The 17,520-nt window shown below is 37.1% G+C and overlaps 1 protein-coding gene across 5 annotated transcripts in view; it reads right to left on the reverse strand.

Moving 5' to 3' along the window:
• LOC124170153 overlaps positions 1-17,520 on the reverse strand; it is a 45,520-nt gene that overhangs the window by 20,291 nt on the left and 7,709 nt on the right. For 3 of the 5 annotated variants that reach the window (XM_046548851.1, XM_046548850.1, XM_046548848.1), the window contains exons 2-3: positions 12,614-13,682; positions 10,182-11,104 (exon numbers count right to left, since the gene is read on the reverse strand). In XM_046548851.1, coding sequence (XP_046404807.1) covers positions 12,622-13,671 — 1,050 coding nt within the window. In that variant the 5' untranslated portion in view covers positions 13,672-13,682 and the 3' untranslated portion in view covers positions 10,182-11,104; positions 12,614-12,621. Of the gene's footprint in view, positions 1-10,181; positions 11,105-12,613; positions 13,683-13,828; positions 14,085-17,520 lie in introns of those variants that run through there. The other 2 variants (XM_046548852.1, XM_046548849.1) reach the window with 2 other exon arrangements.

Genomic DNA, 17,520 nt, shown 5'->3' on the forward strand with positions numbered 1-17,520 from the left:
AGTGCAAATGCCGATTGGAGAGCAAACATTTTTCAGCGAAGTGGCGTGTTCCATTAGATTTTGAAAAGAGATATTAGTCGAATCAACAACATGGCATAATTGTATCTATGAAGCACTAATATTCCTGTGATCAACTAAAGTCTTGTTTATATCATATAAGGAATATCATAATTTTCGATCCTTGTTTGTGTCCTCCGCAGCCGAAAAACGTTCAAAGGGGGTGGGGTAGTGATTGGTAAAAATAATCGATTTTCGATTAAAATCGATCATTGTACTGCGATTGTTTTGATTATGTAATCGTTTATGAGACGTCGATTTAATCGTTGAATCGATTACTTAAGCTCCATCTCAACTTGAAAAAATGGGCTGCAATAGCCGTTGTTTTAATATATCTCCATTCGCGTGAGAATCAAGTACCGGTGGCTTATTTTTATATTGCAATTGTACCGCAGTACATTTGAATTGATAGTGATGTTTAAAATTCGTATTGAAAAATCGTACGATATCCTTGCGATTATTATAGAATCGGTGCAATCGCATCAATTCGTTGCCTGCACATAATCGGTAGAATCACATGATCCTATGTCAACTAAACAATCCTATCATTCGATTTCTGCAATAAATCATATAATTCTCCCGACTTTCGAAATAATCGATTATGCCATCCCGATTTAAGAGGCCGTTTTACACGGTACACGGAATTGCGCAATCTGACGTAGGTAGTTGCGAAGGCGTTCTCAAAATTGCGTCGTGAAAAGCGGTGAATTGCTAGAACATATGCGAGAATGCGTGGATGCGAGACGGCAAAAAAATAGCCCCCGTTCCAATTTCGTTCATGCATTCGCGCAATTCCGCGCCGTTTTAGAAATTAATGCAGCTCTAACCTGCGCAATTCCGTGCCCCGTGTAAAACGGTTTTTAAACTGGACCGATGATTTGGGAAGCGATGATCATTGGATACGATTAATGGATTGCGGCGGAATTTCTCCCATTTCTAGGGTGGGGTGATTGAGAGTGGGGTGGGGGCTGCCTGGTTGACGAAGTGGGGGGTGAAGGAGGAAGAGGGGTGCGGAGGGGTTAGGGGTGGGTGAAGGGAGTTGTGCCTCGCCTGCGACTTGGTTTGGCGGGCCGTGTTTTCTTACGACGCACTCAAGCACTAGGAAACAGAGGATGCCGACGCCTGCGTTGAACAGCTCACGGCAACAATCCGCGACTGCGCCGACGCACAGTGGTCCGAAATCGGAAAAAGCCGGACAAAATTCCAAAATAGCGTTTTTTGAGGTAGAGACTTGAAATTTGGCATGTATGCTCAAAAATGATTGGTGATCATGAAACAATAAGTCTTTTTTCATAGATCTCACCCGTTGCTAAGATACAGAGGACCAAACACGACCAAATTTCCAAAAACACGCCCGATCTCATTTTTCTCCGAAAAACTTAGACGTTAAGCTGCTCGTAGAGTTTTGGAAGGATTTGAATGCAGTAAAAAACATTATATTCCAGTAATATGATACTTTATCTACATTTTGCATTATTTTTAAATATTTTGGTTGATATCGATGTGGTATAATGTCGCAAAATGGCGGCTCCATTTTTATGGCAAAACCTGACATAAAGTAGACATTATCTTTAGTTTGAGAAATAATAGTTCTCCAATTTTTACTGAGAGTATTTAGTAGAGATAGCTTAAGAGTATAAAGCAAACATCTTGGAGAAAAGTTTGCAGCTGCGGAAATGAGCGCAATTTTTTTGTCGCACTTCACGTCCCGGCTCCGCGACGCGGGGGCTTAGAGACTCTGAGACACTGTTGGATATTTCACTTTCTTTGGAACTTAATTATTTAAAGTCGTCGTTTTATGCACAGTAAATAGTCTCTATTGACCCTAAATACTTAATTGAAGATACTGCTAAGATATTGGATCGATATACTATGTTACTGAACGCGTAAATCTGGTAAACATGCTTTGTTTCCAAACTCAACGGAATCAGGTCGCATATTACGAATATCCTTTGAGTAGGATTGAAGTTTTCTCGCGTCGACTGACATGTACAATTACCAGGAAAGGCAACAAATGTCATTCTATCACTAATTAATTCCCTTTTCAACCTTGCCGTGGAGGTGCGTGCCAAAAAGGGGCATTTTATCATGCCGCGCAGCCTTTGTTGTTATACAATGGATGTTTAAGAAGACGGTTTTTCCGCTTCCTATCCTGTTTAGCATCCCAGCTAGCACAGATTTGACCTTGTCCTTTGAGAAATCATATATTTTGGGGATATGCTTTCATTTTACAAAATTAATAGCCTTTCTCTTAAGAAGAATGAGAAATATGAGAAAAGATCATATGACTACTTTTAAATATAAATTAACTAGGAAAACGTGAATCCATTGGTATGCTTATTTAGTACATGATACTAATATATTAGTACCATGATTTAGTAGCGGATGACTCACACAGAAAAAATATAAACTTGTGATGTCAAATTTTCAAACAAATAAATTTCATACATAACCGATAATTTCAGGCTTAACTTTAAGAAACCTCTCCATTATGGATAAAAAAAAATTTTCCCTCAAAGCTTACTTCGGTATTAACAATTCCACCAGGTCTTCTGGCTTTGCTTCGTCGTTTTTTCCGTAATCCATTCTTCTCTTGTCCAGGCCAAGCTATTTACATCGTCGCCTGCTGGGTATGCGGGAAAGACCATGAAAAGAAAATTATAATTAATTAATTTGGCCCGTACGCACCTTTTTCTTACGTATAATGACAAACTTTCGCATGAAAGTTACGTATTTATCTTGTGTTAATAATAATGACGACATGCACCTTGATTGACTGCATTTCAAGATAAAAGAAATATTACATTTTGCTTTAAGGGAACCGATATTACACGACCAATACTTCTTGTTCGTTAAATAATTAGAAGTAAAGGGCAAAACGGCTCGGAACCTCGAGGAATCTAATAGTGACAAGGCTACGCTGATAAGTCTACGGTCAAAGATGATTATGACTAAAGCATAGGATAACTAGGAATGCAAGAACTACAATACAGTAGGTTGTGGTAATAAACAGCGATAAAACAACTTACACGTGAACGAAAACATTCCTTTAAACAATTTTTTCTGCTCTTAATTAAGAGAAGAAAAAATGTAACTTCAGCCGCGAAGCACGGAATTACTATACGACGAATAATCTATTAATTTATACGTACAAGATTGACATTACTATGTTTTACCATATAAATTCAATGGAGACCAGTCTCCTCGATACATAACTCAACAAAAAAGGAAAACAATAGCCAAACATAAACAAAATAATTACCTCTATTGGCGCAATGTGTTGGCCACATTGCGCCAATAGTTGTATCCAAATATACTCAAATAACATAATTAATGTAGTCTATGTAGGCGTACAATACAATAAAAGATAAATCATACCTTACCTTAATAATCCAGTGACAGGAAACTGCTGTAGCTGGCTTGCACGAATCGCAATAACGTGTGGGATTGAAGCACATTTCCAGCAAAACATAGCTTCGGGTTGAGCACACCATCCACACGCACCGGTTATCGAGAATTAAAACACTATGTCAATTCTTCCAATAAGTATAATAATACAAACAAATATAAAATTAACTATACATCAGTAGCTAGTTAATAACGGATTTCCTTTTGGTTATTAGCGTAGATGCCGGAGTTCCTCCTACAGCACGTTCTCGTAGTCTCGAACGAAATGCCGAGGTTTACTGTCAGCGAGATTATAACTGTATCACTCCCACTCACTTCCCTAGCGACAGTGAGCCGCGGAATTGAGAATTTAATTTTTTGTTTAAACAGTTACATTAAAATATTGTTTAAAAAATTAAACTTCGCTTTTACTTTTGATCTGTGCAAGTACTATGTTTTGTATTTTTCATGTATTGTGAACCATTTTTCCATGTGTATATTTCGCGGATAGAAACTGAATTTTACATATGTAATACGTCTGTATTTCGCGTGCATTTACAAATTAACATAAATAGCCGCCATATTTACTACCCTTGCTCACATCGACCAGTATATGATTTATTTTTAAGCTTTCTGGGTATAAATTCGAATGGATGAATGATCAATAAAATAGGGAAATCTGACGTTTGCTGTGAACATATTATTTCTGGAAAAAATGTTTATGAACATTTCGCAAGACGCCACGAAAATCTACCTCCCAAGTATTACAGGAAATATACATAATGTATATTTTGTGTATTTTTGACCACATTTACGTATGTATTTCCTCTGTATTCATACTTATGTAAAAGTGGTACGTGTTACACGATAAATACATTTGTATTTTTGTGTATTTTTGACCACATTTACATAAGTATCCAAATTTCAAAATACACAAAAAATACAAATGTATTTATCGTGTAACAAGTGCCACTTTTACATATGTATGAATACAAAGGAAATACATTCAATAATACATATGTACAACAGATGTAATACATAACAAAAATATATATGTATGTGACCCATGAAAATACAATGTATATACATATGTATATCCAAATGTGTGTTGTTGGGGTGGAACTCTACTAAAATACTAAATATGTTCTTTCAATTGTTTGAAAAGTTATCTAATCGAAATCTGAGGAGAAATAATTTATTTACACCGGATGGTTGATTTTACATATGTCCCCTGGGTGTATGGCATCTACAAATCATGGAATATTTTCAAATTTTATGATTGAGTCACACTGAAACTCTACTAAAATACCTAATATGTTATTACAATCGTTATAAAATTATCTGATGGAAATCTGAGGAGCAATAATTTTTTCAAACCGGATGGTTTTTTTGAAATGTGTCCCCTGGGTGTATGGCATCTACAAATAAGATAATTTTTTCAGAGGTTGTAATTAAATTTAACTGACACTCTACTAAAATACTTAATATGCCATTGCAATCGTTATAAAGTTACTCTCAAAGAAGGGATTGGATGAGACATCCAGTTTTAATTGGATAAGTGAAAGTTGGATGCAGTATCCACTGCAACATCACGGCAGCCAACGCGATTTGGTGGTAAATCTGATTAAATCGGGCAATCATAACTTGGTTGTAGTGTCCAAGTGCTGGTCCCCACACCAATCTCGAAGATATCCCTCATCCAATAGTTGGATCCCACAGGTACCTCGATGGATAAGGCGACTATCCATCAACACTTACTAAAATATTTTCGAAGGTTGTAAATCAGTCGCAAAGAAATTCTAAATAACTATTTGTAACTATTAAAGAACGTTTAAAAACGTAGATATTCATAATCTGGTTAGATTTACACTTCCTACGCACAACTTTTGTTTTTCAAAAGTGTTTCTTGGTTTCATGGCAACCACTAATCATGGGATATTTACAAAATTTATAATTTAATCAAACTGAAACTCTACTAAAACACTAAATATGTTATTACAATCGTTGTAAAAGTTATCTGATCAAATCCGAGGAGATAAATGTTTTTTTACACCGGATGCATGATTTCAAATGTCTTTCCCCTTGGTATAATGCACCTAAAAATCTTGGAATATTTTCAACATTTAATATTGAATCACACTGAAACGCTACTAAATACATAATATGTTATTCCTACCTTTTTAAAAGTAATCTGATCAAATCCGAGGAGAAACAATTTTTTTACAATGGACGGTAGATTTTAAATGTGTCCCCTGGGTATATGGCATCTACAAATCACGGATTACTTTCAAATTTTGTAATTAAATCACACTACATAAGTATTAAAAGTTATATGTTCGAAATCCGAGGAGAAATAATTTTTTTAACCGTATGGTTGATTTTAAATGTGTCCCCTGGGTGTATGGCATCTACAAATCAGGTAATTTTTTCGAAGGTTTTACTTTAATCACAATGAAAGTCTATTAAAAACTTGATATGTTATTCAAATCGTTCAAGAAGTTATCTGATATAAATCCGAGGAGAAGTAATGTTTTTACACCGGATGGTTGATTTTATATGTCCTGCATTTTATATGTCATCTACTCGCTTTGCTCGCTGGGGGGGGGGGGGGGGCTCTACCCCCCTACACCCCCCACAAAGGCCTTCGTCCTTTCTTTGGTTGCTATGGAAGGTCTTATACTTTTTGTATGCCGCTTGCTACTTACGGTTCTTTTACTTTTCAATTGCGTAGATTAGATACCTATAGGTTATATTTCTCTATGTTCCTATGTATGGTTATATCCTATTTTCATTATGAAACATGTGATTCCGAAAGTAAGGAGCATAGTCATTTAGGTAAGTGACTCATTTGGTAAACATTCTCTCTTTTGAAAATATCTAAGCAATGTATTATTTTGAGGTGTAAAGTTAAATGGAGAGTGATAAATTTTCAAGTTTTTAATATTAAAATCTTGAAATTTGATTGCTTTCAGAAGCAGCTCAGGTTTATAGAGGGTTAACACATTCTATTGTGCCTGGTTTTTCAAAATTTGTCAGAATAAAGTAAGAAAGAAAAATGGAGAGGTTTTGGCACCATAACTTCAATTCAAATGCTGTTATTTACAAACGGCGCACACGGCTCGAAAGAGAGAAGTTTGCTGAAGGCCGTACATACAATCGGAAGACTCGGAAGTGGAATATTGTTCACGTGCGGAGGCGGAGAAAGGCCCCTTATTATTTCATTATATCCTAAATCGAAAGATTATTACTCCTGGAGTACGTATTTCACTCACTTAGATTTCTAAATAACGATATCTATTTTTCGCGATTAAATGAAAAGTGAAAATTTCCAACCGTGTGAAAACGCGACAGCTAAATAAGAATGCTGGGAAAAGCCTGTGTGACATCATTCTGGTTCCTGCTTCTGCCGTGTGAGGTGACGTTGGGGCGAGGATGTGTGCGCCGCTGCGATGCTACCTCTTGGTTTAAGTAAGAATTATTAATACCCTATCAAACGAAGGAAACTTTCCGACCATAGCCAGTTTTCATATGTGATTATTAAGATATGTTTCCCTGAGCCCTATGCATGTATTGGTAATCTCAGACAATATAAAACTCCTCATGACTACTAGGTCCCTGTGGCGTCACGTGGAGTGGCATCGCATGGGCGCCAATCTGGCCTTTTTCTAATGCGGTTAAAATTGACCTTTGCCATTCGTCTAAACTGGGATTTCTGAAACCAAATAGTTTGTATATTGTGAATACACTAATGGTGGGTAAGAAATCGCAATCAATGACTACATTTTTCTTTGATGAAGGAATCGACCCCACTGCAGTAAACTGTAGATTGCAACAGATGTTGATTGGGCAACAAATGAAGTCTTGAAAATCATAAGCAAAGCTAAAAACTGATTACCGTGCAACGATATAATAACTAAGGGTAACAAAACACAGTTTACTGTTCTGTATCTAATTCCTTGAAATGAGAACAAAGACAGATGTGCGAGATTAGTCACAGACAAAGGGATATTTTCTCTAGATATTTCGTTTCTCCGTGCTAGCAATTCGAATTCATCTGCTTATCTCGTGAGAACTTCCTAAGATGGACTGAAAATAATGGACGCCTCCGGTTGTCCGCTAGCACTCGACAGTAGGAGTGGGGGTAAAGCGAGCTACCTGTTGAAAATAAGGAGTTGGATGAAGCCGAGTTTCAGATGGGCGTGCCGCTGAAATGGCGTTTCGTAAATAAGAATGTATAAATCAAACAGAAATCCATCGTAGCAGTGTAAATGCCGAGACGGCATGTCATCATTTTTTTGCGAGGTGGTGCGTCCCCTTAGGATATTTGAAAGAGATGTCTACCGTGGGATAGTTACATTAGCGCATTTCCCAAGATCATCTATCCCCCTCTATTCAGTACCAGCCCCCCCCCCTCTGAAGCTGTTGTTGTACCACTTGTTTTCAGTTAACCTGCTTACTACCTTAAAATTATTTGCTTTAACACATTATTGAAAGTGTTTTAAAAGGTATCTATCGTCAAACATGGGAAAATACCAATATATGTTTGTGATTTCAAAAAGCATAATATAAATTAATTATTTTCTTGAGTTATTGAGGGGGCTCCGCCACCCCAAACGAATCTTTGAGGGGGCTCGGGCACCCTCAGGACCCATGCAGTCGGCGCCACTGAATGCGTGCTGTCAACTATCTTCATTCTTGCGAATGTAATTTACTCTAAAGGTTAATAATAGAGATTTAACGCTAGATGTGTGCCTCAAAATGCTTAATAGTTTTTTTTCTCGATAAAATTAATCTGACAACAGTAACTCCAACGCTTTATAACGATTGGTAACGCTTTTAATTTTTTTCCTCGTAGCTTTAAACTTACGAAGGCACTATTCTGCAGTCAGCTGTAGTTTCCACATTTTTATTTGAATGTAAAACCGGTATATACATGCTTGATATGAAATACATGGGCCTTATATAATACCATCATTCCAGCTTCTGCACTCAAGGCTGCATACTCATAACGTGTTTTTGAAATCTCGCCCGTTTTAACTTACTGAGAACATGGCCGCCGCGCGCATTCCCGATTACAACATTTCAATGGAGGCGAGCGCTTTTGTCCTCTCTGTATATACTCTGTGGCCTTAGCTTCGAAAAAAATATCAAGATACACTGGAACTATAGAAACGTGTTTTCCGCCCCTCTTTTTCTCTCCCACTGACCTTTTTCAGCCTTCCTGCTTCAAAGTTCCCCATTTCTGGAGGTCAACCGCTGCATGAGTCATCTATTATGATATTTGAAAGAGATGTTAGTTGAATCAACTATATGCCCAAATTGTTTCCATGAAATTAAAATAATCCGATAATCAATTAAATTCCTGTTTGAATCCTTTAAAGGAAATCTCAATTATGCGTAAAAATCCTGGGTTTCCTGCTGAATAGGTCGAACATTTCCGCATCCGTCGTTTTTCTCGTCCCCCCTGAAAACGATAGATCGAGGTTCCACCTTTTTACTAATACATCCAACAAGGTAAATAGAAGAAAAAATCGTACGTTTAATATGCTTTGTGCAATTCTAGAATTCGAATATTCGAGCAATGATTCGAATATTCGAGTTTGAGAAATCTTCTATTCGACCCATCTCTAATTTGAAGTATAACGTTTTCATTGTGAGGAATATCGTTCGAAAGTCGTGAACATCATATATCACCTCAAATTGTGTATAAATTTCGGTTAGTACACCTACTTATGTCGTAATTCCCCGTTAAACTCGGATAAATTTGCTGTCAATGATGCGTGTGGAGTGCAACGTAAACCTATTTAAGACTTTGAGTGCCGGCTGCTTAATTTAAAGCCCTGCTGAAAAATCCAGCCATTTTTACTGTATTCGTAATTTTTTAAAACAGTAGCATCAAAAATATATTTATTCCGACGTGTATTTCAATAAAAATGGACTTTGCTTTTCTTTATGATTGAGGTGAAAAACATTTAATGTCTTTTTTAAATATATAATTTAACAATGAAAACCTACTGTTTTTTTTTTTTAATAAAAAAGTTGCAATATATGATGTACCGCCATAGCATGCATAATAATTTTTTCAAATACGCTTCATTTGAACAATATAAAGCATGGAAATCATTAAAGAGCATTGTTCCAAGAAAAGCATTATAAATCCTGGATGACAAAAAGGGTCAATGCACCCTCAACGAACGGTCCAAAGAATTTTCCCAAGAATTCCCGGTCCAAAGAATTTTCACACCAAGTGGCCAAAGATGAGGATGCCGGTAGCTACAGAGGACTTTTCGCCCTCAAGACATAAAGTGAACTCTTTTTCCATCGAGCAGTCGATTTTTTGAAAAAAAAAAACAGGACCCCTAAGCAGTAAACTGGTAAAGTACCACGGGCGAAATATTACGGCTTTACGCCTACAAAGCCAATTAAATGGAAAATATTTCCGTCCATGGCAATCCTCAGAAGGATTAGCAGGACGTAATATTACGTCCATGGCACGCAAAGTGTTGAATACGCGGTGGTGTGACAACAATACTCAGGGGCAGATTTGAAGACCCTCTTTCGTAATATTCCAGAAAAAAAACATTTGACATATGAAAATTTTATTGCGAAAAATACGCCGTTCTTAGCATATCTCATCACATTTTCCACCCAGAAATATTCTTGTTAAACATTTACCTCTGCTGCTAACCAACTGATTTTGTTTGGAGAGAAATCATAGGCATTTATGCAAGAATAAGTAAGAATATATCACTTCATTTATTAGAAAATATTACAAAATCATAAAGGTTTACATAATATAACAACATCCGTTTATGGTTGGCAACAGGTTTGAATAATATATTTATCAACCAACTGATATTGTCTTTCTTCTCAGCAGCGAAAAACGGAAATAGCAAAAAAACATATGGCTTCAGGGCTAAATCGACAAATAATGGCAATAAAAGAAAACTAAATCATTGTACAATGCATTCATTTGTAAAAATATGGATCTTGTAAGATCCGTATTGTATGTGAAACCATCAAACAAATTGTAATGAATAAATCGCATCAAACAAATTAACATTACAATGCATCATTGTCAGAATTAAGTACCTAGACATTGGATCTCTTTACCGGAGAATGTAAGACACTTTCATAAAATAGGAGAATTAACAATAAGCACCTGCTAAAAATATACTGAATGTGGTTCATTCATAAAAAAATGAGTCTCAATCTTTTTTGCTGCCATTGTAGGATTGGGTAAATTAAATTTACAGGTATTACCTAGGAGAATGTACCTATGTTCTTTTTAAAAGTGGAACATCTGTAGTAATGAATTAATGATTATATTTTCAGATTGCAGATATTATCCCACTAACATTGCATCTGAGCAGTTGTGCGATTTGTGTTAAAGGCATTAAAAAATTAAAATGGCATGTTATAATAGCAATAATAAACAATAATATCCAAATTTGCATATAAAAGCTTTGAATAAAGCACCAATTAGGTAACAATTGCAAAGGCAATGATTTATGTTGGCCATAGTCACTTTTAAACTCCCGGTTCACCAAAATGACTGACCAGGAATAAAATACGAATCTCTTCTTCGAGACAATGAATTTCAGGAACTTAAGAACAATAACTTCAAGGCACTCATCTCCGACGTTCACATTCTTCATACCTGTTGAAGCAAGGAAACAAAACAGATGTAACCAAATTGTCTGTGCTTGTCACAATTCAAATTAATTGCGTGCGCATTTCACGCTTTTATATTTTTAAATGACGATATCTATTTTTTGTGATTAAATGAAAAGTAAAAATTTTCAAGCGTGCGAAAACGCGACGGCTAAGTAGGAATGCTGGGAAAACTCCGTGTAACGTCCTTCTGGTTCCCACTGCCGAGAGTGAGGTGACCTTGGGGCGAGGCTTTGAACGCTGTTACGACGCAGGATGCTAGCAGGTAGCAGAGTACCCTACTAGCTGGAAGCGCTTGGCTTAAATAAGGATTATTAATACCTTATCAAACGAAGACAACTTTCCGTCCTTAGCCAGTTTTAATAGGTGATTATTAAGACATGTTTCCCTGAGGTCACCGCCTCATACATGCATTGGTAATCTCAGACGATGTAAAACTCCTATCCTCTCGTGTAGAAACTAGGTCCCTGTGACGTCACGTGTAGTGGCATCGCATGGGCGCCAATCTGGCCTTTTTCAAATGAGGTTAAAATTTGACCATTGCCATTCGTTTAAAATGGGATTTATAAAAACCAAATAATTTGTATATTATGAAAACCCTAATGGTGGGTAATGAATACCAATCAATGCATTTCGTTTTCTTTGATGAAGGAAACTATCATATTCAGAATAAAGCACAAGAAATGCTGAGTAAAGGGATCATTTTACTGCATGACATGACAAATGACCATGGTACTATAGAAAAGAGGTGACAATATTCAAACGCATTTTTTAAATTTTTCCAGAAACTGAAGTCTATAAATTAGTGGGGGGGACTATTTTCTGAGGGGAACTATAATCAGAGAAATATGGAGTTCCATGAACCAGATAATACACAATATTATGCAAAAAGTCAACTCGTATATGTAAACATAAACGTGGATTTGAAGACTGATCCTAATAATAGTGCATGATGTAAAGGCACTTATGTCGTTTGCACGAATGAAAACTAAGCCTATTTTCATACAATTTGTTTCAGCAAATAGAGAGATAATGCTGCTATCTTAGAACAGGTTTCTACCATAATACTGATAGAAAATAGTTTTTTTCTTTCAGTTTATTATAATTGTACTTAAATGTGGCAACTTCAGTTTAGGTTGGTAACTACATATATAAAACCTAAAAACTTATATTTTGAGCGTTAACTACATTAAAAATGCCTTAAAAATACTTTGTTTTTGTTTCAAGGAATTAGACACAGATCAATAAACTGTGTTTTGATTATATTAGTTATAATAAAATTCGATGGAAATCAGTTTTTAGCTTTGTTTATGATTTACAAGATTTCACATGTTGCTAATAAGTAAAGCACCACAAATTTATCAGCCGACGACAATGGTATCAAAGGGAATCTATTGCATTTCTAGAGTTGACTGCCATTAGTAGGACATCGGTTAAGTGGATTTTTCATAAAAATTCCTTAATTCAGATAATGTTTACCAAGTAAGTCACTTACCTCAGACACTAGCTCCTCATTTTGGGAATCACATGGTGAATGAAGAAGAATGTGAGAAAAGGCATCTGCTCCAGCAGTTTCGACATTCCTTCATTCGAACCGTACTTGACCAGCATTCCTGGAACGACCGAAATCAATGATACTTCTCTCGCTAAAGATGATTTCATACGGAAGGCATGATATACACAGCCATCCATGGTCACTGAGTCCTTCTTCTGCGATGTTTCAAGCACAATTTTCTCGTACAGTTTCTCATACATTTCATCGTCACAAACGTAAGGACATCCTCGGTTTTTGAAGATCAAGTACATCACTATCTGTGCCAAGCTCTGAGCCAATGAAACTTCAGGGTCAAAATTTTCTTTTTTACAGTGGCCCCTTATATTTACGTTGATTACCCCAGACACACCTACCAAGTAAACCCTGCATTCAAAAATGTCGGCAAACGTTAGAAATTCTGTTCCATTCTGTTTTTCACCATCTAGGTTGACCAATCGTTTCACTAAGTTATTGATACTGAAGGAATCACAATCGATTAGTACTTTCACTCCACGATTTCTCTCCAGGAACTTCAACATAAGAGAGGTGAATGGGGATGCTTCGTATATCTTCTCGTAAAAACCTCTGACTTTCAGTGTTTTCTCCACGTTATTCTCACGTATTTCCGTGAGACTCATCATCACATCTACACATCTATTCTGGGCTCTATTATTTCTCTCTTCTTCAGTTTCCTGGTCTCCGTCTTGATTAGCGCCACCTTCAGGCGAACCTGAAGATTGAGACCTTGCTGCACTGTGCGCCTCTTCTTGCATCTTTGCCGTCACATAATCCTTCAGAGGAGCGATATCTTCAGATAATCTTGTGACGCTCTCCTCCAGTTTTCGGAGCAGAACATCCCTTGACGTGATCTCATCTCGCAGAGAAGCAAAATCGCTGGATTGGTGGTGGCGTAATTCAGTAATTATATCTCTTATCCCTTCTTCTAACTTGGCCAACCCATCTCGTGTTACAGCCTCTTCAACAGGAAGGATTTCCACTGTGTCTCCAGCACCTGCCATTTCAACTGCACCTAGAAATAAAAAGAAATGCATTCAGTATGAGGGTTGCCCAGCAAATAATGCACCACTATTGTTTTCTCATCCGACAAAAATGGTATCATTGTGAAATGTTATGCATGCATAATCTGAAGTTCCATGGATCTGCAAGCAAACTTACTAGTTTTTCCGACTGATAGCTTAGCTGTATGACCATCTGTCAGTGAGATACATTACAAGCAGTGTACCTTCGCTGAATTTCTCATTGATGGGAAAGAAATTGTGGAGAATGTTCAATATACGTTTGTGCAAAGATTATGGAGCATCTACGGCCAACAAGATTGCAGTTATTCCCTGGGTTCAGAGGATGAGAGCGTCAGAAGGCAGTTTGTTGGTGCTTCAAGATTAACATCAGTCAGGGAGACCATTCACGGCTGTCAAACCTGGGGCCGTATTCTGTAACTCCAAACCGATCGGTGCGGCACCGATTCGTCGGGTGCGACGTCACACCGACTCCCGGTAAGAAGTCGTGCGATTCTGTACGAACCCGGTCGGTGCGGCACCGACGAGAGGACGGGAGATCGTCGGTAGCCGTACCGACAGCAAAGAGGTGTCGGTACGGCCACCGACTAGTGGGTTTCATGAATTCCCCGGTGCGCATTGTACGTTTTATTTTGTTTTTACCTCATCACCGAGTAAATAATGAGGTTTTCTCCAATGTTATCTTTTTCTGCCCCTTCGAATACGCCTCTATAATTCACTGTGTCATCATCTATATTAATTACCTTGACAGAAATATAAGATAATGGTTAATAAAAATGAGGTTTGCTAACATATAATGACTTTCTCTCATTTATGTTACCGCACTTTCACTCGCTTGTAATAGGCTTTATTTCTCTCTATCATCATTTACTTGCTCCTTTGACATAAAAAAGATATTTTTGATTAAATATGAGTTTTGCCGCAATGTTATCACTTTATATCACTCTGAATAGGCGACTGTTATTTCACTCAATCTGTCATTTTCTCTCACTTGGAATGCGCAACTTATACATATGTATTTCACCCAATCACAATTTATTTACTTCCTCGTCATTACACTTCTTTTAATTGCACCCAGCTCCATATTTTTATAACAATTTCCTAACTTGTTCCTCTAATATTACATTTGCATTTGAATCCTACGTTCACGTTCCATGGTATGCTATTTTCGTCTGCTACGGTGCCAATGGCATAACCTTCCGTTGATAACATTTATACGGAACTTACTTAATGACAACTATATTACCAAATCATGAATAAATAGCATTATACGGAACCAATATTTAAAAAAAGAAACTACGATCTCAAGGATGGTTTCAATAATTCATTCCAGCAACAACAATCTCCAACACATACAAACTTTATTGTGATGTTGTAATATTGTTTCCTTCGATTCTGTAGGTACAGCATTACTACCACACATTATATAAGCATTGTTAACAACTTATCCAATATCGTTTATCTTTATCTAGCAATAAGTCGTAATTTCCGCAAATAAAAAGATTGAGAATGACGACAACAAACTGTGCCAATGAGTCTTCACTTGTTTTTACCCTTCTTTCATCGGTGGAGACACGTGAAACTTCGGATATATTCGGATTTTCCCTGTTTGGGAAGGAAGGGGAACCGTACCGACTGGTTTGAAACCGACGACCTTACAGAATCGCTGAAAGTGTCGTCGTCGGTGCGGAATCCGTTGTCGGTACGGTTTGATGTCCAGTCGGTGGGCTTGAAAGGGAAACCGACCGGTGCGGCACCGACGAAATACAGAATACGGCCCCTGATGGCAGCGCGGTGAAGTTGACATTGCCATGTCAGTGATGCCAAAGAAGCAGAGCCATTAATTCAGAACAATATGGTTGTTCACCATATTTTTTTTATTTAAGAAATCGAAAGATCGTGCTTCAGAAGGAGCAATGACAATAATATTATGCTATTTTCTTCATTGTACATGTTTAGAGAAGGCTTTAAACAGTGACAAATTTTACGTTACGCCAAAAAGCCCTAATTCCATCTGGAATTGGTGTGTGACGTCACAAGCCTGTAGATGCCCTACTGCAGTGTTTGAAGTGGCTCAGCAGGGTTATTCCACTTTTTTTTAAAGATCTCCAGCGTCTGCCGCCAGATCAGTGTTTAAATCCAAATTTATCCTTTAATAAGAGTAATAATAAGCAAAATTACCCTTACTTGTACATATTTATTGCTCATCATATCACAAATAGCACTACAACGCACACATTTCACGAGCTGTCTTTTTGATACGTATAATCAGTATATTCCAAATCAACTGATTCAATAAAAAACTTGGCTCACAATAAATACAAAACACTATTATGTAACACTAATAAAACATGACAATCGGTTTTCCAATCACTCTGCACACACAAAAGAATTTGCACTCCTTGAAGTTCGAAAGGATTCTCCACACCTCACTTACCACTCATCACTAACGACTTAGAATCAGTTTACGCTATTTTACATTGACATTACGAAGACAATGAAATGAATAGGCTGAAACAAATTATTGAACTACCTAAACCAGTTATTGTAACATCAAAAAACTTGGAATTTCACTTTCACTATTACCGTAACCAAAATATGACCAAAACAAACAACAGCGCAACGAAATTCGTGAAATGTAAACACTGACGAATGCTCCAAATGAATTGGCAATAGGTAATAAAATCAAACAGAACTTAGAGGCAAACAAACGAATGAAAATTAATATACGTTCGATGTATCCTCTAAGTACAGCTAGCTCAAATATGAAACATATCCTTCGCAATAGTTAGATACCTTTAGATCGAAATGTATAGGGTTGATTGAACCAGCATGGAAGAAGTAAATAATTTCGTCGAAGATGTTACATTCACAACTCACTTCACTTGTCGCTTCACTCTTTACTTCATCCTCTATATGCAATCAATTCACTCAGGGGTACATTAAGGGCACAAATTTTGTTCACTTGCACTAGCGGCAAAATGAAAGTTCACTGCACGTAGGTAGTTTCCTTGCAAATGCAGCTATACAAAACTTTCAATTCCTGTCAACAATTACACTACATACGTTGCCTGTCTAACTTGAAGAATGGATTTTATGACGCCTTGATCCATCCGGAAGCTTCATGCAAAACATAGGCCATTTCAAAATAAGGAATAACCTTGGCAAATGTCCAGTCGGCACGCAGAGTGGTCAGCTTGGCATCGAGCGATTGAGGGTACAGGCCAGCCGTACAGGCTTGTTACGTAATCACCTCTATTTCAAGATGGCGGACCGTTTTTGGCGGCGTTTAAAATTGTTCGAATTTTGATTGCTAATAATTCCATCATTACTTTTTCAACGCATCTGTCATTCATCCCAATCAAAATGAAATTACATCAGAAGTGATATACATTCGTTTTCTTAGACCGTTCTGATAGGCTTGAACAACCCTATTCAGTTGAATACTTAACTCTTGCTATACCGAAACATATTATATTCAAGTCACTTATCCAGCATTTGCCCAGTGGGTCCAATGTGAATGAATGTCTAGAAAGATATCATGTAGATACCAGAAAAGTGGACATTCAGATATTTACAAAATTTCAATAAAGGTTATTGTAAGATATTTAATAGATATTAGCTAAAGACATTCCAGACATTTTGTGCTGTCTGGGATATTAAGGCCTCGTTACATGGTACATTAACATGTACAAGTTAACGTATGTTTGCGTGAATGGTTTTTGTGGACCGGAACGCAACATGTACGAATGGATGAACCAAATTAGAACAGGTACTATTTCCTGTGCATGCATTCTCAGAAATTGGGCGGTTACATGGTGCATTTTGGCG

Source organism: Ischnura elegans, chromosome 13 (assembly GCF_921293095.1).
Source record: "Ischnura elegans chromosome 13, ioIscEleg1.1, whole genome shotgun sequence".
In the NCBI taxonomy this organism is placed as follows: Eukaryota; Metazoa; Arthropoda; class Insecta; order Odonata; family Coenagrionidae; genus Ischnura; species Ischnura elegans.